A 25,850-nucleotide genomic window follows, 5' to 3' on the forward strand; every position below is an offset into this window, starting at 1 on the left:
TAGCATGTTTTCTAATATAAGTTGTGTGTGGAGAAAATTCAGTGAAGATGCAGAAGAGAGCATTGTCAATTGCCTTTCATAGGCAAGTGGAAATAGGAGCTAACACATATCTGGAGAGTTCAGATAGAGCACACAGTTCATTCATAGGATAAGGATGGCCAAGGAGGCCAAGAGGGGAAAGGTATGATGTTTGGGGTATGTGGAAATTATCCTCTAATGCTTCTAGTTTTTCAGCACTGCAAGTTTTTAGGAATGAGCTGAGGAAGAGAGAGAATGTTCTACAAGAGTAGAAGTATGAATGGAACAGAAAAACCCAGCAAGATGACCAGGTGGCCCTCACTCTAGACCATTTTGCAATTAACATTCAGAGAGTAAAACTGAGTTTATGTTGGGCATATCATAAGCATATTTGAGTAGAGATAAAGTACTGAGAAATGTGTTCAAATAATAAGGGAAAGGGCATCTGAGACTGTTTTCTAGAATCATGGTCTGTAATATTGACCTTTAATATGTGACCTTCGTCTCTTGTGCGCAATAAAGCAGAATCAAGCAGGATGTTCACCAAGTGAAGCTGTAAATATATTTTGCTGTTCAGTTCAGATGGCGCCTTCTTTAATCTCAGTTAATTATTCTGAAAGAACACCCTAAGGAAATCAAGAAGCATATTCTTGGAGTGCTCCTGGAACTTGTCAGATGAGAATCTAGATGGGAGTTTAATTGAATGACTATGCAAGTTTCCCTGTGAATGCGAAGTCTCAGTTAAATCTTGTTAAGTTGGACTGTGATGAGATCATGTGCCAGGTACTCCCAGGCTGATGATGATAAGACTATTCATGGACACACCAGTGAGTCTAACCACACTTTTAAGAAAATATATTGAAGGACAAGCATAAACTCTCAGAAAATCTGACAGGGAATAATTCTACTCAGAATAGGAACTAAAATCATACATACAGTGAAAGTCAAAGTCGCTCAGTCATGTCCAACTTTTTGCCACCCCATGGACTATACAGTCCATGGGATTCTCCAGGCTGGAATACTGGAGTGGGTAGCCATTCTCTTCTCCAGGAGATCTTCCCAACCCAAGGATTGAACCCAGGTCTCCCGCACTGCAGGGAGATTCTTTACCAGGTGAGCCACCAGGGAAGCCCAAGAATACTGGAGTGGGTAACCTATCCCTTCTCCAGCAGATCTTCCTGACCCATGAATCAAATGAGATCTCCTGCATTGCAGGCAGATTCTTTATCAGCTGAGCTATCAGGGTAATGGATAATATTAATTAACGGTAACATGAGCTCAGGGTGTATTATGCCCCAAGTGGTCACGTAGGTGCTTTACATATTCATTTATATAATCCTCAATACAACCTTTAGAGGTGTGACTGATCATTAACATCATTGTATGGACAAGGAGTCTAAGGCACAGAGGGATAAATAATTTGCTCAAGGTCATGCAGCTGTTGAGTAGAAGTGTCAAGATTTAACCCAGGTTCTCTGGCTCCAGAGACCATCTCTTTTCACTGTCTCTAAGTGGTAACAGCAATAAAAATTCAAATGGCATTCCTGGAGGCAGAATTGAATGAAATTATTTGAAAGTTAACCTGGAATAACATGCATGGAAAAATAATGAGAAAATGATTGAGGAGGGAGAATAGTAATTAGGGGAGATTCTTGTTATAAATATTAAAATGTATTTTAAAGTTGCTTTAACGTATTTACTTGCTCAACAAAAATTTATTGACCACCTACTCTTTGCCTGGCTCAGTTCTAGGTACCAGTGACGCAGTAGCAATACGAGCAGACAAAAGTCTCTATCCTCATGAAGCTTAAATTTTTGTTGATGGAGACAGACAAAGAAACATTTAAATACATGACTGTCCACTGGTGACACATTCTTATGAAGAAAAATACAGCAGAAACCAGGGATAGAGAACAGCGAGGTAGGAAAGGGAAAGCTTGCTAAATACTGGGATCAGGAAAGAACTCAGGGTGAAATAACACTTGAAAAAAAAAAAACCCAAGAGAAGGGAGAGAGCAGACCATGAGGACACCTGGGAGACTGGCATTCTAGCAGAGAGAACAGCAAGTATTGAGGACCGGGGTAGGAGGATAGGTGGCTGGAATGATGAGAGGGCGAAGCAGCAGAAGATAACGTCAGAGGGATCGTGGCAGGAGATTCTTGGGAGGATCTTGCTTTTAACTCTGACTAGAAAACATGACTTGGTCTGATTTACACACACTGTAAAATGATCATTTGGCTGCTGTGTTGAGAAAAGGATTAACAACTCTTCCCCAAAGAAGAATAGTGAATTTCTGGTAGACGGATGACACCGTGAGTCCACGTTTCTTGAATGCATATACCTAATGGAATAAATGGCGAGGGGCACTGGAGACGGAACTCTCTACACGGATCCCAAAACCTAAGACTAAGGAATAAAACAGTTCTGGAAACGAGCGGGAAATGCCACTGACCCGTGGAGCGGGACTGAGAAAAACCTCATGAGACGCAGAATGCTTCCTCCTCCTCTGCTACCCGGGCAGTTGACCTCCTATTCCCTAATGTCACTTTCTTTCTTTCTTTTTAACTTTTATTTATCTTTGGCTGTGCTGGGTCTTCACTGCTGCTCGGGCTTTCTCTAGTTGCGGCGAGCAGGGGCTACTCTTCACTGCGGTGTGTGGGCTTCTCACCACGGTGGCCTCTCCTGTTTTGGAGCACGGCCTCTAGGTACTCAGGCTTCAGCAGTTGTAGCTCTCGGGCTCGAGAGTACGGGCTCAGCTGTGGCCCATGGGTTTAGCTGCTCCATAGCATGTGGAATCTTCCCAGACCAGGGATCGGACCCATGCCCCCTGTACTGGCAGGCAGATTCCTAACCACTGGACCACCAGGGAAGTCCCCTAATGCCACTCTCTGAGAAAGCCAGAGTACTTTTCCATCCACAACCCCAGCCAACTCTTCCAGCTAAGGTATCAACCCTTGAAATCATGGTGGAGGGGATGGCCTTCAGGGAGATGTGGGACCCACAAGTTAAGTTATAATGATGGCCAATGGAGATGGGAATTCTACAGGGAATGGTAGGGATTGTGATGTCTGGGTATTATACCAACCCACAGATACAGACTCCGTACCAGATGTTGGGAAGCATCTGGTATCATGGAGCTAGCACGAGATAAGAGCCTTTGGGTGTGGTGCTGAGTTGGGAGAACCCACCAGTAGGTCAGCAGGGGAATATTCAGCCACGACCCCTGTGACAAAGAACAGACGTGAAACTTGCCTGCTTATCAGCACGCAGTCTGTACAGACCCAGCCTCATTCAGGGGCAGGAAAGGGAAAAAGATTCATTTGACATCTCTGACAAAATGCTGAGTGAAGTGGCTAATAAGAAATAGTTGAGCAGTTTGTGGGTTCCATTACAAATGTTGCATCCTTGAAAAAACGTATACAAAGTTCATTGCTGAATTTCCACAAACATAGTTGCAGTCATCCCATCACAGAAATCATCAAATAGACTGGCTCTTCACAAATAATCTTTACAAATACTATCACAAAGAAGGAACAACTAAACAGCAAATTTGATCTCTTTTCATTAATTTACAGTATCCAAGTATTATAAACTACCAAGGTCAATTTTAGATATTTCCTGAAGTACTGAGTTATCACTTAATATACTGACAACACTGCTTCCTATGAATGAATCAAAAGTATACCTAAGTGTCTACTTGATTTTTATGCTTTAAAACTCTAAGAATATGCCTCAGTCATTATAATGCGGGTCAGACTGACAATTCCTAGACACACAAGATGGTTCAGTGGGTCAAACTTCAGTACTTCAACTGTTTAAATCAATAGGAACTATGAAGATGCTAATTTTTAGTAATACTTATTTTCAATAGTAACCATAAGTGAAGCTAGAATTTTTATTTTTTGATGATTTTTTAAGAAAAAAGCTTTTATTCTTTGAGTTTTATAGTCCTTGCAAATACCTAACTCATAAATGAAAAACAACTAATTCTGGACAAGTAGGTATTCTCCAAAGGTTGATTTTATCGACTAGCTATGTTTTAGGAGGAATAATGACAGAGGTATATAAAAGAAATTATAAAAGGTAATAATTATTAGTTAATAATTTAATAACAATTTCAAAGGACTAATGAAAGGGATAGCTTGACATCAATGTTACTTTAACACAGTAGTCTAAAATCTTTAAGTCTTTATTGAATTTGTTACAACATTGCTTCTGGTTTTTGTTTCTTTTTTCTTTTTTTGTTTTGGATTTTTGGCCAAGAGGCATGTGAGATCTCAGCTCCCCAACCAGGGATCATACCCACACTCCCTGCACTGGAAGGCCAAGTCTCAACAACTAGACCACTGGGGAAGTCCCTAAAATCTTAAAAAGTACATATCTCAAAGGAAAAAATGCTACTCAGTTTATTACTGAGAAAAAAAGAAATCTTCTGATTCTGTGTAAATTATCCATCTTCAACTAAGCATTTCTAGAATGCTTTTTCTCTAATAAGCCATTTTTTATGCTTTGCATATATACTTAACATGAAAAATTTAAACTGATATAAAAACAGAAAGGGTAATGGAAATAGAATGCTGCATTTATTTAAAAGATTCATGGGAAAAGAGGGCAGAGGTCTTCTGATCAATGGCCTGGCACCCTGTAAAAGGTACACAAATTGCACATCTTGGTTTTCTTTTAGGAAACCAGCGATTACCTTTTAATCTGTGGCTTCTCACAATGGAAATTTCCAAAAAAAAAAAAACAAGAAAGAAAGAACAGTGCTGATCACAGTGTCATTCAAATGTCTCTGTCGAAACACCAAAGTAATTGAGTTATCTCTTAGATTTCCCTATAGGATATTCTAATCAGCACAGAAGCGTTTCCTTCATTTGTTGTTGTCAACAAGGACAATGAGATTCTTATAGTCGTGTTTGTTGTCTTATTGCTTGACAACAAATTGTATTTGCTGTCTTATGGCCTCAGAGTAAAAATACATAATTGATTACTCAGAATCAATCTGTTACAAAACTGGCTTTGGGATAATGAAGGATTAGTAAATCATTATAGAAACCTTATTGGTTAATCAAGTTTATAATCTCTGTGCCCCCCGGGTCCCTTTTCTTCCTCAAAAGAACCTCCTCTTCCCGCTTTGAAACCTGAGTGACTGCGGCAAAGCTGACCCCACCCTCAGCTCAAGGCATAAGACTGTCTTTGTTGTCTGGCACCTAAGTAGTGTCCAACTCTTTTGTGACCCCATGGACTATAGCCTGCCAGGCTCCTCTGTCCATGGGGTTTCCCAAGCAAGAATACTGGAGTGGGTTGCCATTTTCTTCTCCAGGGGATCTTCCCGACCCAGGGATCGAATCCGTGTCTCCTACATTGCCAGGCGGATTCTTTACCACTGAGCCACCAGGGAAGCCCATGGCATGAGATAATAGTAACCAAACATATAATAATAGGAATGAAGAAAGGATGACCATCTCTTTGACCAGAGATGTTCCACTGTCCATAGTCAAGCTCATCAAGATTTGTTGGACTCTTCAGCTAAATTGACCAAATCAGTGAAGAGGAGTTTTTATTCCATGGTGATAGGAGAGGGCCTTTCTCTGTGTCTTTCTCTGATTCTCTATATTCATGCAAGGTAAGAACAAGAAATCAAGTCACCTTAGTTACTGCTAGTGCTCAGGTCAGGAAGGAAGCTGGCTTAAGGACAAAGCTACATCAGAAAGGGTCTTAACCTTCCCTTGCCTGAACCCTCTCTACCTTCCAGATGTAGGAATGCTTCTTTATGGTGAAAGTTTTGTTTGCGGTTTCCTGCAGCTTGCAGCATGAAACATCCTAACTCATTCACAGAGTCTGTATTGAGGAATCCAAACTTTCTGTACAGACAAATGATTTTTTTAAGTTTAATTTCCTTAAGTTCTTTCAGGGTTGTCACCTGTCCCTGTTAAGTCTTTTCTGGCTTCTAAAGAGCTTCTGTCTCAGACATTCAGCTCTGAGATCAAGGTTAAGGAGTCTGAAAGCCAGGTGAGGGGAAGCTGTCAGTCTTCAGAAGTCAGCCATATCTAAAGGACACGTACTTCTGTTCTCTATGTCTGTGAGTCTGTTCCTGTTTTGTATATAGATTCCTTTACATTTTTTTCAAGACTCTGTATGTTGAATCTATATATGAGTCTAACATAACTCAATATATGTTATGTTAGAGAAAAACATAAGTGATATATATGTTTTTCTCTATAAGACATTTAGCAGAAGAGGGAGGAGGAAGAACAAATTAGGAGGGTATCATTAACAGATACAAACTGCTATCCATAAAATAGACAAGCAACAGGGATTTACTATAAAACACAGTTATATTCAGCATTTTGTAAAACCTATAATGGAAAGTAATTTGCAAAAAACAAACAAACCTGAATCAATGCTGTATACCTGAAACTAGTGCAATATTATAAATCAAGTATACTTCAAATTAAAAAACTGGAAAAAATACATATACAACACTTCTCTCAAATAAAAGACAAAAAAGAGTTTTAGTTAAAATACTATCTAGTCTGTTTCATAAAAATAATACAAAAAATAATAATGACATCAGTACTCACTGAGTGCTCACAGTGTTATGAATTTTATGTGTATTATCTTTCTCTGTGTTGTTATTCAGTCACTAAGTCATGTCTGACTCTTTGTGATACTATGGACTGCAGCACGCCAGGCTCCTCTGTCTTCCATTGTCTCTGAGAGTTTGCTCAAATTCATGTCCACTGAGTTGGTGATGCTATCTAACCATCTCATCCTCTGCTGCCCCCTTCTCCTTTTGCCTTCAATCCTTCCTAGCGTCATTATCTTTCTTAAGAGCAATGTTAGGAAACAGAGGCCCAGCGTTAGATTAATAAGTGGCCCAAAGTCACAAAACCAGTAAGCTCAATATTTGGAATTCAATCACATTTTTTTTTAAATTTTTAGGGACCCAAGGCCTATGTTAGGTAGGCCAATACATATCCTCCCAAAGTTATCTGTAAGGAAAGCACTGATTGCCATGCGACAGACATGCTCAGTGGTCCCTGTGATCCACACCCCCAACTCTATCCTCATTCTAGTCTGAGAGGCAGAAGAAGGCTGCGGAGACAAGAACTGCTGGCAGGAGGAGTCAGCTGACCTTTGTTCTCCTACCTGACCTGGAGTGAGAAGATTTTCTGGCTCTCTCAGCAAAAGGACCTTGAACAGAAGTCATCAGGAGCCCTAGTAGGTCAGGTTCCTTCAGGAACAAACTTATCCAGACTTGAGATGGATGTAAATGGTGCTGCCTACCTTGGGCATGCAGATGACCAGGTGCCCTGTGGTCTGAGATCTTTTAGCAAAACTGCTGTCAGGTTTGACTTCTGCAGGGAGGATGAGCTGAAATGGCTGAGAGTAGACAGGAAGCATATTACACGAGGGAGTTCCTTTAAGAGGCATTTTTGTTACATATTTAAAATTTACCAATTGTTAACAAAAATCTAATTGGACTTATTCAGAAAAAAATAATATATGGGGCTATACTCCATAGGCACAAACTATTTTACCAATTTTAATGAGTGACTAAAGAACAATTATCAGTCATAAATCATAATTGGTCCAATTATGATAACATGGCTGATAAAGCACTTATAGATAAAACGTCCTATCATAAAATACCAACATATTTCCATTTTTAAAGTCTTTAGGCTATCTCACATGAATACTTAGAATCGGCAAAACATGCTATTTCAAAAATGATAAAATTACAGTAGGAAAGGCTACCCACTTCAGTATTCTGGCCTGGAGAATTCCATGGACTGTATAGTCCGTGAGGTCACAAAGAGTTGGACACAACTGAGTGACTTTCACTTTCATGAATGAAATCATTAACCATTTTAAATGTGTATAATATTGAAATACAATTTCAAGCACAGGCTACCCATATAGACCATCTTATCACGTCTGGGAAAACTCTAACTAAATAGATACAGGTTAAAAATACTAATTTTATCAAGGTACGCCATGGTCAGCAACCGTTTCTGCTAAATACCCCTTCTGTTGTAAAATCGTGTGTCTAAAGCAAATAGCACTGAGTTTCTCTTTTTCTATTTTAAAATGGCTCAAAATTTTTTTTGAGGCAAGTTAGTTTGGTTTTAGGCTGAGTTCTGCAGTAGTAACAGCCTACAGGGTCACACTTACCTTTCCCTTGACCATCACTCGCACGTAAGTTGGCTGTACATCAACATCGATTAAAGAGGTGTCCATATACCTTCAAAATTCAACAATCAAGTCTTGTAATTTTTCAAAGACATTAAGTTTAAAGAAGAGCAAATACGAAGTTGCACTTATGGGGCCATTTTAACTGAAGAAAGTTCACAGTTTCCATGATACACAGGTCTTAGAATATCCATCTTAAATTAATCCCCAGATCTCGCAGGAAATCCAACATATCAGCAATTTCATTTTTAGACCCACAAGTACACTTGGCATTGATTGCCCCTCGCCCCAAAATATCTGCAGCCTGAAATACCAGAGGTTCACAGAAAATGGCTTGCCATGCTCTTTCATGAATATTTTATTTTAAGCCCCTAAGACCGATGTGAATAGCCAGGGATGCTGAATCCACTAAGCTCCTGCTTCCTTGGGGCTGAGTTCTGTTCTATTTCCACACCAGTTGTGCAGCTGTCCTTACACGACCATCCTGGAAGGCTGGTTCAGCTTCTCCCCACTAGGTGTGTCCTGCCCAGAAAGCCCAGCACCCCACCTCCCCCCCAACCGTGACGGTGACCCCAGGATCGAGGGGCCATCGTTTTCAACTCCACAAGAGGGGAAAGGTTTAGATTCCACACTGCTCATTCAAATGAGAAGTTTGGCCAAATGATTATTTTTATACATGTCAAAATACTGATTGTGAATGTGTGAAAACATGGCAATGACTCAACACTCACAAACATTCAGTGAGGCAGGAAGGACAAATACAGGGTGATGGGCGCAGACTGACCACGCAGACTCGGGAGGACTGACTCCCCTTCCCTCCCGCTCCATTATCTTGGAGCACACGCCTTAACCTTTCTAAGCCTCTGTAGTCTCACTTGTAAAATGAGGATACAGATAGCACCTGTTTCCTAAGATTGCTACGTGTATTTTACCACAGTTAAAAAACACAGTGTTGGGCCTGGGCCTAAGGGGTCACATTCTGACTTCTGCAATTACTGTGTCTACTTTGACAAGACTCACTCCCCAACCCACCTTGGGTAATTCCAGGATAACAATCCCTCCCAGGTCACTGGATTACTGAGAGGTTAAATAAGACAGAGCATGTAGCAAAATCGCTCAAAAAGAGAAACGCCTTTATTACAGTGTAAACGTCCACCAGCTGCATCATCAGTAATCATTCATTCATTCAATCCTGTTATTGAGCTCCTGACAGGTGTCAGGCGCTCCTTTAGGTGCTGGAGATATGAACAGGGAGGAACACACACAGGCTTCTGCCTCAACGTCACAGTTTTCAAACTACAAGGAAATTTAGAGTTCGTCAGGTGGAAATCAAGAAGCAGGGCGAGGTGGAATGAAGTGCTGGAGCAGGCAGGTACTGGTCTAGACTGGATGGTCGGGGTGCGCAGAGAGGCCTCTTTGATAAAGTGACATCTGAATGGAGGCCAGAAGGTCATGAGGACACCTAAGGTGACAGGGACACAAGCAGTGGGAGAGAGGCGCCTGCACAGAGGCCCTGGGGCATCAGACCTGGGGTGAGAGCAACACAGGCAGAGGGAGGCGCCTGGACGGCGGCCCTGGGGTATCAATGGGTCTGAAAGGGCTAGAGAAGCAGAAACACCATGTATGTGGATCCCGAATTAAGCAGTTGGATAGAGGGAGTGAGGCAGAACCTGGCATCTTCGAGGATTGAGGCAGATGGCTGAGTGTCTTTAAGTGACTTTAGCAAGGAAGGGTGGAAGGTGACACGGGCTGGTGGAGCGAGTGTCACAGCCAAGGACAGCTGTGGTGGGGTTGGGGTGGGGAGAGCAGCAGTCAGGATGCAGGGACAAGGGGCAGGAAGGGAGTGTGGTGGGTGAAACCAGCCAGGACTCAGGATGCGAAAAAGAGGCTGGTGTTCGCATTTCAGAACTCAAGAGACTGTGACTGAGAAGGAAAACAGAAAGAAATGCCACCCTTTAAACACATGATAAAATGTTTTTACCTATACACGGCCAAGTCCAAGACAATCTGGTTACGCTTTTCATCATCTTTCAAAGTGAAGTCAAGTCTAAGGAACAATCCATTTAGGGGGGAAAAAAAAGGATGTCTTTAGCAATACTCGATAGATAACCCCATCCCAATATTAAAAGGAAATTTATTAGGAACTATATCCTCATCTTCAACAGCACACTTATTTTTGTGGCTGGTCAATAAAATGTCTGAGAGTTTAACAATTTCAACAGAAGCCTACAACATATTTATAAAGTATTTCTGTTTACATGGTTTCCATATGAGAATCTTAAACTAGATACAAAAAAATCAGCATCGGTGCAGAGACAGAGACATCTGGTGGTTAAAGTTTTCTTTTCCCCTCTTCATTCGTGTTCGCTAGAAGCAAACTGAAACGCGGAATTATTGCCTGAGGACCACATGTTGCATTTGCTTGCCATTATCCAGCACACGATTCCTTTTTTTAAAGTCTTGTCTTCTTTTTTCTTCTTTCATCGGTGACCTTTCCACTTCCCCAGAAATGCTGCCTGTGACCCATCACCTCCATTTCATAGAAGAAGAAACAGAGGCTCAAAGAGGGCTGACATAGCCGGGAAAGAGGTCACATGAATCTGGGAGGCAGGATCTCAAAGCCCCAAGTCTTTTAGCTGGACCGTGAGGTTGAGTCCTAGGTGTAACTTCCATACTGCTGATGCACTGTTCAGAATTACCTGGTCAATTTCATTCTAAGTATTTCAGTTATCGCCGTATTCTGTAAAGTACATAACCCAACGATGTTAAAGAATGCAGGCTAAATTGTTTGGGAAGATGTACCACTAGCCCTAGATTTGCTGCCAGCAGGGGTCTGCTCACTCTCACTACTTCCAGCAGCCCTGATGGGGGGTACTCCTTCGGGTGCACAGATCACCCATGTGTTTTTGATCTCATCTCTGGGACTTTTATTATAGGTGTTTTCCCATCTGCCTTGATTGCTTATTGCCCCATTTTCCAGCCACCAACTTAAACTCTCCCTTCACGTATCTCTTGGAAAGTAATTTCAGAGAGGTTTTCTGTGTAGCCCATGGGGTCGCAAAGAGTAGGACACGACTGAGTGACTTTCACTTTTTCTGCAGCAGACACTGATACTCACTCCCCACTGTCTGCTCCTGCTTTACCCATGGCAACAGGACCCCTGATTTGAGTGATAAATACGGCTCTGCAGGGTGAAGACTACGTTTGCCAGCTTTCCTGGCTGCTGAATGAGATCATATGCTTCAGTTCTGAAGGAAAATGTTCATCTTTCTAGGAGCTTTCCTTAAGAGGGGGACTGAGTGCCCTATCCCTCTTTTCCCCCTCTCTCTTCCGCTGAGTAGAAAAGGTGGTAGGTGGCCTAGAAATGACCATGGAGAGCACTCAATGACCTACTGCAACTGTCCAGAGAAGAGGAGGCTGATGTCCTCTATGCAGGTGGTGAGGGGGGTGAATGAGAAGGGGTGGGATTCTGGTAATTCTGGAGGAAGAGCTCGTGGGCTCACTGATAACATGAGGGAGAGAAGGATGGAGGATGAATCTGAGGTATTGCTCTTGACACCCAGTGGATGCTCACTCCCAAGCCAGAGGACACCGACGGGCACGCAGGCTCTGATGGGAAGTGGTCGTGGGCGTGGAAGTGAGGACGTCTGCTTTAGTCAGGATGAGCCTACCACACCTCACTTATGTCCACACAGGATCTCAAACAGCTAACTGAATACACAAGTCCCGAGCTCAGGGAAGAGATCAGGTCTGCTTGTGAGGAATGAAAACGTCTTTCAAGCCATGGGATTTGGTGAGATCTTAAGAGAGCGGATAAGGAAAGAGAAGACAGCTGAGGAGCTGGCCCCAGAGCGTTTAGGAGACGAGACAGACAGAGGCCAGCAAAGCAGAGGATGATGAGAAGGTCAGAGGGTCAAAGAATCGGGAGCAAGGGGAAGACAGTGCTTCGAGAAGGAAAGGAATGATCAGTTTGGTCAAATGTGTTACATCGAGCACATGGCTGAGACTTGAAAAGATGTGACCGAATATAGAAATGTCGTGAATGCAGAATATAAAAATGATGGGACCGAAGAAGCTTCTGGGGTCTTACTAGGAGCATACAGAGTCCAGAGGGTTTCCTTCAAGCCCTGCTGTAGGTTGAAGAGGGACTGTTTCCCCACTAGATTTTTAAGTTCCTTGAAGGCAGAAATCTGTCATATTCACTTCTGCATCCCCAGGGCTTAACATCATGTATTCATGCCTGCTATATAAAGAAGGTGTGTGTGTGTGTGTGTGTGTGTGTGTGTGTGTGTGTGTGTGGTGGGGTTGGGGTGAGATTACAAACTTGATCATGGACACCACTAGAATTAGGCAAGCACAGGCAAGTCAGACACACCACCAATTGGCTATGTGACCTTGTGTGAGTCATTCACCTCTCAGTTCAGGTTTTGGACCTGTGAAGAAGAAATATCGCCTATCACATATAACTGCTGTGAAGATGAGTTAACGACACCCAAGAGTGATCAGGACTGTACCACCTCTATCATGGTAATGGCACAACAAATGGTTCCATTTGAAATGGTCAAACAGACATTTTGAGTAATGAAATGAAGCCAACAAGATTGAGTTCACAGGCTTGTTGACCTGCATTTTGACTACAAAAGACCTTCTCTGCCTGCTTTCTAGTTTTAATTTTTAAATAGCTAGATACTACTACGGGCTTCTCCAATGTTTTGGCCACCTGACGTGAAGAGCCCACTCATTAGGAAAGACCCTAATGCTGAGAAAGATTGAAGGCAAAATTGAAGGGGGCGGCAGAGGATGAGATGGTTAGACAGCATCACCAATTCAATGGACATGAATTTCAGCAAACTCTGGGAGACAGTGGAGGACAGAGGAGCCTGGCAGGCTACAGCCTACAGGGTCACAAAGAATTGGACATGACTTAGCGACTGAACAACAAAAGATACTATTATACACGAGGATTTCTAGTTGGAATATTTTTCCCTCTCATCAACTCCATTGAGGAATTTTTATCAATTTCTTGTCTTCGCTCTCGAAAGTTCTGCAGATGAGTTCCAGAGTATAAAGTAGGTGTACAGGTGATCAGGATTCTCAGCTAGCTTGTTCATGGCGGAGTTTTAAAAATTAAAAAACACAACAATGGGACACTTGAAATTTTGGGGGAAAAAGTTGTACACGGTCCAAAGTTTCAGGGGATACAGAAATAACTAAGATTTCCTTCTGTCTAGATCACTTTTTGTATGCTGAGAGAATGAAACGTAGTATTATGTACTTGAAAACATAATGACACTCTGTTTTTAAATATGTACAAAATGACATTCTCATTAGGCTCTTCTGGTTTATTAAGAGTGGTCAGATATCTGAGCAAACATGTCCACGAAGCCATGGTATGACCAATACCACATGTTTTGCATCTTCAAGTCTCCACTTAATCCCACTTACTTGGGTTCATTCACGTTCAGGGCTCTCCCGTCCTCGGTGACCAACATCCGGGGTGGCTTCACTTTCTTCTTCTTTTCACTTAGTATTGGGGGTGGTGGGAACAAGGGGCAGGGGAGAGAAAAAAAATACACAAAGATAATATAAAAGCAATTAATGTGTGAGACAGTTTCAGAAAAATTAATGGCGTATTTGTGAATACATCAATTCACTGTGATGAGGTCCATGGCTGGGAGCTGACAATCGAGCCAGATTTCTGTGTGATTATACCCATATCTGTAAAGCAAAAATGTGACCAAGACAATTTGCCAGATCATTTGAATGCGGGAGAAAACTCCTTTTTATGAAATAGCCATGAATGTTTAAATGAGTCTATTTTATGCATGATTTACTCAGCTAACTGTCAATTTTCCATTTGTGTATACAGCTTCTACTTTAGCTAAAATTATAGTTTTTAAAATGCCAAACAGAGCCTATTTTATAGAAATAAAAATACCAGTACATAAGGATCTATGTGAAAGGATGCCTATCACAGCATCATCTGCAAAGGCAAGACGCTGGAACCATTGTGAATGTCCGTCAATGGAGGAATAATTAGACTGACTGTGGTACGTTCACACTATGAGATATTGTGCATCTATTAAAAAACGTGTTCACTCTTTACTAAAGTGTCATCTAAAAAGTTGTAGAAAACTGTTGATGACGATTTAGTGAGAACAAACATATAAAATATAAGTCCATTTTTATTCTTAAAAAAGATCCCCAATCCCACATTTGCAGAAATCATTCATATGATTGTAGAGGTGGGCTGGACCCAAGCCTGCTAACTAATTCTCATTACCATGAAGGGTAGAGACAGGAGGGAGGTGAATGGAGTAAAGAGGAAAAATTCATGGAATAACATGAAAGAAAATGTAGGATGCAAATTATATTTATTTAAAACACTTGCTAAAAATACATAAAAACTTTAAAAAGGCATATACGGACAAGTTTTAGATCAGATGGACAGATGTGTTAAAATGACAGAACTACAGGCGATTCTTTGCCTTAGACTTCTATTGTTCTTTTAATAGAGATTTTGTGTCAGTTAACTTTATGTTGTAATAGACATTTATTCACATCTTTCTGCATTGTAACTGGGTTGCCAGGTCCAATTAAGTTCATGTTTCCATGAGCTACATTGTTCTCCACAGTGAAGCGAAAGTCGCTCAGTCATGTCTGACTCCTTGTGACCCCATGGACTGTATGCAGTCCATTGAATTCTCCAGGCCAGAACACTGGAGTGGGTAGCCTTTCCCTTCTCCAGGAGATCTTTCCAACCCAGGGATCGAACCCAGGTCTCCTGCATTGCAGGCGGATTCTTTACCAACTGAGCTATCAGGGAAGCCCTTGTTCTCCATGATCCCGGACAACTAAGGGCAAACATCTCAGAAACTCATTAGATGGGGTAGACACAGCACCTGAATAGAATGACCTGGAGGACTGGTATCTCTAAACCAGGCCATAATATTTGACATGTTTAAAGTTGTTAAAAAGCTAGGGACATACAAACAAAACTCTACCTAAAATGCCATTATTCACAACAACCTAAAGAAGGTAATCTGATATTAATAAATGTTAGTAGATACATGTCAACAAAAAGCTAAAATTAGGAAAAGCAAAGTCTGTGTGTGATAGCTAGCACAGATTTAACACAGATGATGGATAAAACAATGTGCAATCATGAAAATATATTCTATCACTCTTGATGATAGGAACAAATGGAATACCTTAATCTTTCTTCGTCTCTCCGTTGTTTTTCCATATGTCTCAGAGTTTCCAATCTAGATTCAGGAGTGTACAAAGAGGGCTTATTCCAGAATTCCAGGTCGTCTTCTCTGTCATCTAATTCCTTTCCCTTGCATTGCCCTTCTTCTATTTCTGGTGCCTGGATGTAGTCTTTACTCTCTTCAAAAGATGGGCTAGGGACAAACACAGGACCCATCAAGACCAGTAATGGATACCTGAGTTTCATATTGAACACTGCCCCTGAAACACCTTATATGTTTGTTTGTTTGTTTTAATACATTATCTTCTTAGCTTTGAATAACAAAATGTGTCTGAAAGAAAGCCTATCTGAGCCAAGTTGGAGAAATGAGTGCCACAGCACTGGGACAGGCCCACCTTACCCACCACCAGGAATGCTGCAGTAATCAGATTCAATGGTTCATAGACTGGGCTGATATGAGTCATCTGGGGAGCTTCATACACAGTATGGATCTCCAGGCTCCCACCAGAGTCTATCCAGTGAGTTTGGAGGGGTGCCTAGGACTCTTGCTTTACAGTATGTCATGGGAGGTTCTGATGATGAAACAAACTCAGGGACCGCTGGGCCTTGGTAATCAATCTTTCAGTCTTGCACCCTTCAATTTCATCCTTCACACTGCTCCCAGAGGAATCTTTCTAAAAAATTTGATCATGTCTTCCAGGTTCTTTAGGGGCTTCCCTGGTGCCTCAGACAGTAAAGAATCTGCCTTCAGTGTGGGTCCCTGGGTTGGGAAGATCCCTTGAAGGAAGGCATGGCAACCCACTCCAGTATTCTTGCCTGGAGAATCCCATGGACAGAGGAACCTGGCTCAAAGAGTCAGACACGACTGAGCAACTAAGCACATTCCAGGTTCTTTAATGATTCTCTATGTCTAAAATTCTTCAGTGGGCTATGTGACATTGCCCATGGTACGGCCTCTATCCACCCCATTTTTCATGGATGACTTTGGGTTTTGTAGCTTTATACGGTAAAGGGCTTCCTTGGTGTCTCAGTGGTAGAGAATCCGCCTTCTAATGCAGGAGACACAGGTTTGATCCCTGGGTCAGGAAGACCCCCTGGAGAAAGAAATGGCAACCCACCCCAGGATTCTTGCCTGGGAAATCCCATGGACAGAGGAGCCTGGTGGGCTACAGCCCATGGGGTCGCATAGAGTCAGATGCAACTGAGTGACTAAACAACAACGGTATGGGAATGCTCTTTTCCATTCATGTTTTGTGGACTGTCAGAGAAGTAAACGATGTCTCCATAGGGCATCAAAGAATTATTCCATGACAGTCAACATTATTCAGCAAGGATTCAGCTAGTATTTATTGAATGTCTTTCTGTGTGTCAGGCTCCAGAGAGACAGAAGACTGTTCTAGCAGAGAGAAAAGGATATCATTCGAGCAGTACACAACAGGTATAGGCTCTCCCCCCTCACCTCTCCCTAGAATTTGCACTGTTACAAAATGATATGAAATGAAAACAAGTACAAGAAGCCTTTAGTACCAGGACGGCAAATGGTAAGGGCTCATTAAATGTTAGATTTTGTTATTATTCTTGTTACTGAAATAACACAAAATGCTCATTTAGTTGACCTTCAAATAAAATGCTTTTTAAAAGGACAGACCAAAATATGAAATTTAAAGAGTACAAACAGAATATACAGTAAAATTCTGCTTAAACACCTTATGTATTATAAAATGCAACTAGACAGTTTAATAAACAAAATCGTGCAAATTACTGAAAATAAGTGCTTTGTCATATAGCCATGGTTCTTTATGGTATGGGAGAAAAAAAAAAGGGAATCTATAATATTCTACAAGATTTTATAACCATCACTGAAATCACTAGTTTCATTCTCATTACAAATTTTTGTTTGGCAAACAGACTCACAGACACAGAAAACAAACTTATGGTAACCAGAGGGGAAAGGTGGGGTGGGGGATGAATTAGGAGTTCATGATTAACAGATGCATACTATTATATATAAAATAGATAGACAAGGACCTACTGTGTAGCAAAGGGAACTATATTCAATATCTTGTAATAACCTATAATGGAAAATAATCTGAAAAAGAATACACACACACACACACACACATATATTATTGAATCACTCTGCTGTATACCTAAAACTACATAACACTGTCAATCAGCTATATTTCAATAACAAACTGAAAATAAAATATGGACAAGGTGAGTTTATTCTAGAACTTCAAGGACGGTTTAATTTTGAAAAATCTATCAATGTTAATTCAACACATCAACAGAAAAATATGCTTATCTCAACAGATACAGAAAAAGCATTTAGCAAAAACCTAGTATCCATGATGATAAAAGCTTTTCATCAACTTGGGATAAAAGGAAACTAACTCAACTCTTCAAAAGCCTCCCAGGAATCACTATACTTAATGATGATGAATTGGGAACATTCTTTTGAAAGCCGGGAACAAGATACAGATACCCATTCTTACTGTTGCTATTCCACCCATTACTGGAGGCTTAGCATTAAAAAAATAAAAAGCAGAGGTAGAAGGATTGGAAAATTTTTTCAAGTTACTATTTATTTTTTTAAAATGTGTTTTTCTACATAGAAAATACAGGATGATCTACAGACTAACTACTGCATCTTTTTAAAAAGTTCAGCAAGACTGCATGCGTGCTAAGTTGCTTCAGTTGTGTCCAACTCTGTGCGACCCTGAGGACTGTAGCCCCTCAGGCTCCTCTGTCCACGGGATTCTCCAGGCAGGAATACTCGAGTGGGTAGCCGTTCCCTTCTCCAGGGGATCCTCTGACCCAGGGATCGAACTTGTCCCTCTTAAGCCTCCTGCATTGGTAGGCAGATTCTTTACCACTAGCGCCAACAAGATTTCTTGATGCTATTTGCCTCTATACACATCAGACAGACCCAATAACAAATCAATCTTTAAAATCCCACTCTACAAGATACTTAGAAATAAATCTAATAAGAAATAATGTAAAGTTTTTATAGAGAAAATTATAAAAACTTACTGAAGGACTACGAAGGTCTAAATAAACAGAGCTATCCCAAAGTTCAGCAAGGAAAGAATCAATGTCCTGAAGGTGTCAACTTTCCGCTTATGAATGTATCAACTCAATGCAATTTCAATCAAAATTACACTAGGGATTTGGGGGGAGTTTGAAAGCCTGACTCTAAAATTCTCACAAAAGAGTAAAAAAGAGATGGGAAGTATCAAGATGATTTTGAAACAGAAGAATATCTCCTAGCAAAAATCAAGATTTATAGAAATTAAAACCATGTGGGAGTACTCCCATGGAAGAATCTAGAGAGTCTAGAAATTGGCCCATAACTCATAAGAGCAGGGAATATAATCCAGGAAAAGAATGGCACTGCAATACATGGGCTGAATTCTATGCCCATGACAATCCTGTGCGGGAAATGACTAGCACCCTACCCCACACTGTTGTCAAAAGTTAACCCCGGATAGATAGATATGACATTGGGGTATTGAAAAATTTCATAAATAAGATCAAAATGTATAAAATAGGTTTAGCTACATTAATATGTCTAAATTCTAGAAAACAAAAGCACTTATCAAAATTAAAGACAAGTCACAGACAGATTGCAAGAAGGTATTTGCAAACCTCATAACCACTAAAGAATTTGCATCTAGAATATAAAAGAGCTATAAATTAGTAAGAAAAAACCTTACAACTTATTTAAGATAGGTGAGAGTCCTGAACAGAAGAAATCTAAATAGCTAATAACCATATAAGAAGACATTTAAGATACTGAAACTCACTCTTACTTCTAGAAATGCAAATTAAAATATGAGATGCTATTTAACAACCAATGTGATTGGCCAATGTTTTAAAAACCACATTATCTACTATTGACAAAAGATTAGGAACTCTCCAATACTGCTGATATATGAGTTTAAATTAGTACACTTTAAAAAACAATTGGGCAATGCATATAAAGTTGAAACTGCTGCTGCTGCTAAGTCGCTTCAGTCGTGTCCAACTCTGTGCGACCCCATAGACAGCAGCCCACCAGGCTCTGCCATCCCTGGGATTCTCCAAGCAAGAACACTGGAGCAGGTTGCCATTTCCTTCTCCAATGCATGAAAGTGAAAAGTGAAAGTGAAGTCGCTCAGTTGTGTCCAACTCTTAGCAACCCCATGGACTGCAGCCCATCAGGCTCCTCCATCCATGGGATTTTCCAGGCAAGAGTACTGGAGTGGGGTGCCATTGCCTTCTCCGATAAAGCTGAAAAGATGTTTACAATTAATATGCAGCGATGTCACTGCTGAATATACACTACAGAAACTTCCGTACTTGCACAAGGAGACGTGTGCACCATTGTGTGAAAAAAATGAGAAATGGAAAACCACTTACACAGCCACCCAAGGAGGAATGGCTGCATCAGGGCTGATCTTCAGCTGACCCTCCTCCTGCCTCACTCCCTTCCTCCTTCTCTTCCTCCTTCCTTCCCATGTTCTCAAACTAGGGCCACACAGATTGCTGGAGCTGGTGCTTATTCTGATCTGTCAGGGCCAAAGAATTATTCACTGTCAAATATTTTGAATGCCCGCTCTGGGATAAACTGTGATTTATTCAGTCGATGGAATTTTATTCCACAGCTAGAATGAATGTCTTATGTGTCTTCATATGTGTAAAGAGCAAAAACATAATACTGAATGAAAAGCAAAGCTGTAGAAAGATATCATTCATGCTAAAAAAAACCAAAACAAAACATAAAACTACTCCTGGTTAAGCAGTATTAAGTTCTACATAATTATGTGGGTAAATATATGACAATACAGTGGGATTGACATTATACCAAACACTACTAAAGTACTGACTTTAGAATGGTGGACGCCACAGGATGAAAGGAGGAGAGGGATGGGGGAGAAACACTGAAGGAGCTTCTCTATTGATATTCTATTTATTAAAAAAAAAAAAAAGGCAAACATGCCAACTATTAACATTTAATAAGTGTGGATGTGGTGCACACAATAGCTGTAGCTGCCTGTTTATCTGTTTAACGTTTATGTATATCTGAAATACATTATAATTATTATTTTCCCAAGTTTAAGAGGTTCTGTTATCAAAATATTGAAAGATTTCATTGTATGGAATCAAATCAACTGAGTACAGTTGCAATTCCCTTAAAATAAGCAAGCATGAAAAATTAATGTTTGTAAAAACGACCAATTAGGGGCATATTAATCACATTAAAAATGCATTCATTATATAATTCACAAAACAGAACATCTTTTGCGATCAAAATTGCTCAATTTATAATAACATGATTTGCATTTAACTTTTCTAAAATATTCCTACTTTATAAATCAAAGTACACCTGCTAATTCAGCTTTCCTGTGCATCTTTCAGAGAGATTTGTCTGAGGATAATTTTAGATGAGAATTAAAGCTGCTAGTTTATAAAGGCTCCCCCTCCACCCCGCCTCAAGGGAAGAAAACCTCACCGAATGGTCATAATCAATAAGATGATCATACATGGTCTTCCCCAGAATTCACATCATAATTTATTCTTCAAATCAATCACTGGACTCTAAGTGGTACTGTAAACACCTTGAGAAGAGAACTTTTTAACCTAAGTTTTGCTTTTAACGTGAGTTAACCGGAAGGTACACTCCATTTACCCACAGGGTAGCACTGAGGTCCGCGTGCCAGTGTCCGCCAGAGCCTGTGTGACTTCTGCCCATCTCGCCTTTGTTTTCCTCCTCCTTCAGTTTCCTCTGAGCCTCTTCCTTGTCCTTGGCTCGCTTAAGACAGTAAGCTTTCTCCTGCTCTCTGATTCGTTGTTCAACTACTGGGAGGTTCTGTAATGCCTGAATCCTTTCTGACCGCTCAATTTCTTTACCATCCAACCACTGGAACAACAACAACAACAACAACAACAAAAACCAGCCAACACAGTGCATTTATCCCAAGGTTGCAATTTGAATCAGCCCCGAGAGGACTTTACTTGCAAGACTAGAAATAATAAATAATACACCTTAGTGATACGGAATTGAAAGCAAAGTAATTAGTGGGAAATATAATCAGTGTTTTACTTCACACAATTAATACAGTTTACAAAGCATCTTTACTGGTAATAACAATAAGTAGGTCTTCTGTGGAAACTGATTATTAATGACAAGCTCTCAAAATATATTAATTTTATAACTGCTCATTGTGTTAAGAATTTCAATATCTCAGGTGAAGTCCCAAATGCTCTCTATGAGAAGGGGCCTTGTATATTACACAAAACTGAGCTCTAATGCAAATGGGCAAGGAACCAACCCACATCTTGATCTACAACTGTAGCCTTCAGAACAATGAGATAAATTCCTGATGTTCAAGCTACCCTGTTTGTAGAACTTTGTCATCATAGCCCTAGGAAATACGACATCTGTTAGGACAACTCTTGTCAAAGTAGGTAACAAGCTTTCAACGAAATGGTATGTACTGATGAATCTATTTGCAGTGAAGGAATGGAGACACAGATGTACAGAATGTACTTGTGGACACGCTGGGGGAAGGCAAGGGTGGGATGGACTGAGAGGGTAGCATTGAAATATATACACCATGGTGTATACAGACAGCCAGTGGGGAGCTGCACAGTGCTCAGTGCTCAGCTCAGTGCTCCGTGATGACCTAGAGGGGTGGGAAGGGATGGGGCGGGGAGGCCCACGGGGGTGGGGATATGCCTGATTATGACTGATTCACAGTGTTGTAGGGCAGAAAGGAACACAACATTGTTGTGTTTTTAATTGGGGGAAAAGCAATTTTCCCTCAGTTAAAAAAAAAAAGATTCTGAAGTTTATCAGCCTATTTTTAAATACTAGTAAACACATTTATGAGTACCATTTTCAAAAGAGAGGCTGTTGCCTGTTGCAGCAGCTGAATCACACAGTCTTTCTGGGAGGAAAGACTTGACCTGAGACCTGTACATTAACCCAGAGAGAAGCAGGGAGTGTGGCTATTGTAGAATGGTGGGCGCTTAGGCTCAAATCCCACTGAGGCCACTTGTCAGGTGTGTCCCCTTAAACAAGGAGCCCCAGCTTTCCAAGGCCAGGCTTCCTCATCTCAGGATGCTTCTAATCACCTCCCTGCAAGGGTCCAGGAGCATCAGAGATGCTGTGTGCCAAGCCCTTGGAACAGCCCTGACCCATAATTCAGGCGCCTGTCTGGTGGCTCACACACTCCTAGCCTGACACTGCGGGGCTGACCAGGCCCAGCTGGAATGGCCCCACACCCTTCCTGGGAGAGGGCGCATAGCATCCCTGTCTCTAAAATTCTGCTTCTCATCAGTTCATTTTTTCAGGAAGTGCTTGTACAATGATAACTGGCCTGGACGATGTCTGAGCTACTGTATCACTCATTCTAAATATATGTTCTAGATTCAATTATCTGAGTTGCTTATTCTTTTAATCAAAGACATTTTACATTAGGGGAAAAAAATGTGTTCTATTAATCCAGCAATTTTGCCTACACAGAAAGATAGCAGTCTAAACACAAATGTCCTCTGAGGATGGACGACAAGGCCTGGGAGAAAGCCAGGGTCTCCACAAGTTCTCTGCAGAGGCAAAATGCTGCTCCCACTGCTGGGGGTGTGGGTCACCGAGAAGATGCGACTGCTGGCCTGCGAGATGGACCTGGACGATCACAGGCTCCTCACCCTCCCCTGTCCTGCAAGGTATGCTCTGCCCATCGTTCCCACACTAGGAGCTGTTCCAGGGGCGCAGCCTTGAGAGCGGAAGGTTCTGTTGAGACCCTCTGGACTGAACCCAGTGAAGGCCTCTCTACAAACCTGTGAGAGTCTAGCTGGCAGGTGCAGAGCCCTACTCATCTTGTTGCCCAGAACAAGCTTGGTAAGGAAGCTTCCTTGCTTATTAGACCCACCACCTGCCAGTCTGTCTCCGGAGAGGCTGCCCCTTTCTCCAGCCTCTCCTTGCCCTCTGCATACAGAGGCCAGTTCCACACTTCACCGGAGAAGTCGAGAGGTTTCAGACCAACACATGCAGGTCAGGAGCTCTTGGAGTTATAACACATAAACATTAATACTATTACTTAAATGTTCTCGGGTGTAGGATTTCTGTAGAAACTGTGTTGTTTCCTGGTTTGCAAAATTATCAGATATGGGGAGATGCGGCAGAAGAAATTCACACACCGAGTAGCAGTTCTTGAATGAGGTCCCTGGACCGGTGGCATCAGAGTCACCTGAGAGCCTGTTCTGAATGCAAACTCTTGGGTGCCCATCAGACCCACCAAATGGGGTACTTGGGCAGGGGGACGGCGGGGACAGGGGAGCAGTGAACACAAAACCTGTCTAAGTATTCCAAAGTATATGAGAGCTTGAGAATTAACATAGGGAGTGAGTTAATAAAAAACTCACTTTGTGAGTTGTAAAAAAAAAAAAAAAAAGGCACAGGAATTTAAGAGTATGAACTCACTCAGATGTGTCCAGTTCTATGCGACCACATGGACTGTAGCCCACCCAGGCCCCTCTGTCCATGGGATTCTCCAGGCAAGAATACTGGAGTGGGTTGCCATTTCCTCCTCCAGGGGATCTTCCTGACCCAGGGATGGAGCCCATGTAGCCACCTCAAAAGCCCTGAGCTTTTGGTGAGCTCTTAGTGATAATGGACGCCCTCTATAACAATGACTTGAACTCATCAAGAAAGTTCAATTCAACTCTGTGCATTCTGAATGAGAAAGGAGAAAAATATGCCCGTTTATTTTTCCAAACTTTATTAGAGTTATTAAAAAAACTTTTAAAGTTCAGTGAGCCAAAGAATTCATTTTGATTTTTCTGGAATATTCCATTCTCTAAAACAACACATTCTCTGAAAATGCTGGGAATAAATCAGGAATCACTGTGTAGCTTCTTGTTTTCATTTTTTATGAGAATTTCATATCATGGAGATAAAGCATACCTTTAGCTGCTGAAGAGTTGCCACCACGAACTGTCTGTAGCCGTCAAAGTCAGCACAGGGGTTTCCCATGAGGAAGAGCTCCTTCAGGTGGATGTTGCCTTGAAGGGTTTTAACACTGCTCAGCTCTCCAATGAAATTCACCGTCAAGTCAAGCTTTGTCAGCCCTTCACAGCCTGGTGGGAGAAAGGAAAAGAAAACAAAGCCCGAAAAATCACCCAGATACTAAAACGTGTACAGTAGCACATCACAGAAGTAACAGCTGCAGGTATTTGAAGTCTGTTCACTAACTGCACTGCTGACCAAGGATGGGGTGGGGAGGGAGGTGGGAGGGAATTCAAGAGGGAGGGGACATATGCATGACTGTGGCTGATTCATGCTGATGTACGGCAAAAACTATCACAATGTTGTAAAGTAATTATCCTCCAATTAAAATAAATAAAATTGTTTCATGTTAAAGAAAAAAAAGGCTTAGTCTTGATTCACTTTTCTGTGTCTCCCTTTACTTTCAATCCCTGAGTCCCTCAGGTCGAAGGAAATCCTCTTCCCGCCCACATCGGCAAACTCTGGGCTGTTGACATTTGGATTCAGTTACTAACTGGGGTGAAGAAGGTCAGGTATAAGCTGCTGCTGGGGTGGGTGCTGCATCAGAACAAACGTCCCTTTAAAGAAGGCACTGGAATCTGCCCGCCTGAGAATTTTACCAGGTACAGTGGTTAGGACTCATCTCAACACAAAGGGTGATGGCGAGAATTCCCCCAAACAGAAGGCATTTCATAAAATCAAGCCTCAGAATTCATCTTTATAAAGTCACCAAAGAGACGCAATGGCTCCAAGATCACCGAGCACTGAACCGAAGGTGTGAACAAATGTAACAAGTGTGGTCCTCAGAGGGATGACAGGAAAAAGGATGAGTCACTGAGCAGACTCTGTAGTAAATGGGACCCACAGATAGCCAGATGATATAGAAATTTGAATCAATTTCAAGTTTGAATTGACTCCTCTCATCTGAATTCCATGAGCACTTGGTAGTTAGGAGTGGAGACCTTGGAATTCAACAGACCTGAGTTCAAGTGCTAACTCTGACACATCCTTGCTGTGTGATTTTGCAAAAGTCACAAGCCTCAGTCTTCTCATCTGCAATTACAATAGTATTGGTACCCGATTCAGAGATGCTTGTGAAGACAATAAAAGATGATTCGTGTGAAGTACTTAGCACAGTGCCTGCCACTTAGGAAGCTTTGATAACCATGAGCTAGGATGACAACTGGAGAAGGCGATGGCACCCCACTCCAGTACTCTTGCCTGGACAATCCCATGGATGGAGGAGCCTGGTGGGCTGCAGTCCATGGGGTTGTGAAGAGTCGGGCATGACTGAGCGACTTCACTTTCATGCACTGGAGAAGGAAATGGCAACCCACTCTAGTGTTCTTGCCTGGAGAATCTCAGGGACAGGGGAGCCTGGTGGGCTGCGGTCT

General features: G+C 41.6%; 1 protein-coding gene across 8 annotated transcripts in view; it reads right to left on the bottom strand.

Moving 5' to 3' along the window:
- The window catches only part of DNAAF11 (dynein axonemal assembly factor 11), a 70,757-nt gene that overhangs the window by 17,735 nt on the left and 27,172 nt on the right, over nt 1–25,850 (bottom strand). For 6 of the 8 annotated variants that reach the window (XM_086337379.1, XM_086337378.1, XM_086337377.1 and 3 more), the window contains 7 exons: nt 24,376–24,548; nt 21,101–21,327; nt 15,427–15,618; nt 13,661–13,738; nt 10,197–10,262; nt 8,198–8,267; nt 7,310–7,405 (listed from right to left, as the gene is read on the bottom strand). In XM_086337379.1, coding sequence (XP_086193505.1) covers nt 7,310–7,405; nt 8,198–8,267; nt 10,197–10,262; nt 13,661–13,738; nt 15,427–15,618; nt 21,101–21,327; nt 24,376–24,548 — 902 coding nt within the window. Of the gene's footprint in view, nt 1–7,309; nt 7,406–8,197; nt 8,268–9,327; nt 9,678–10,193; nt 10,956–13,660; nt 13,739–15,426; nt 15,619–21,100; nt 21,328–24,375; nt 24,549–25,850 lie in introns of those variants that run through there. The other 2 variants (XM_086337380.1, XM_086337384.1) reach the window with 2 other exon arrangements.

The sequence above is a fragment of the Bos grunniens genome, chromosome 14, assembly GCF_055505025.1.
Source record: "Bos grunniens cultivar Pamir isolate PY7600 chromosome 14, Bosgru_T2T1.0, whole genome shotgun sequence".
In the NCBI taxonomy this organism is placed as follows: domain Eukaryota; kingdom Metazoa; phylum Chordata; class Mammalia; order Artiodactyla; family Bovidae; genus Bos; species Bos grunniens.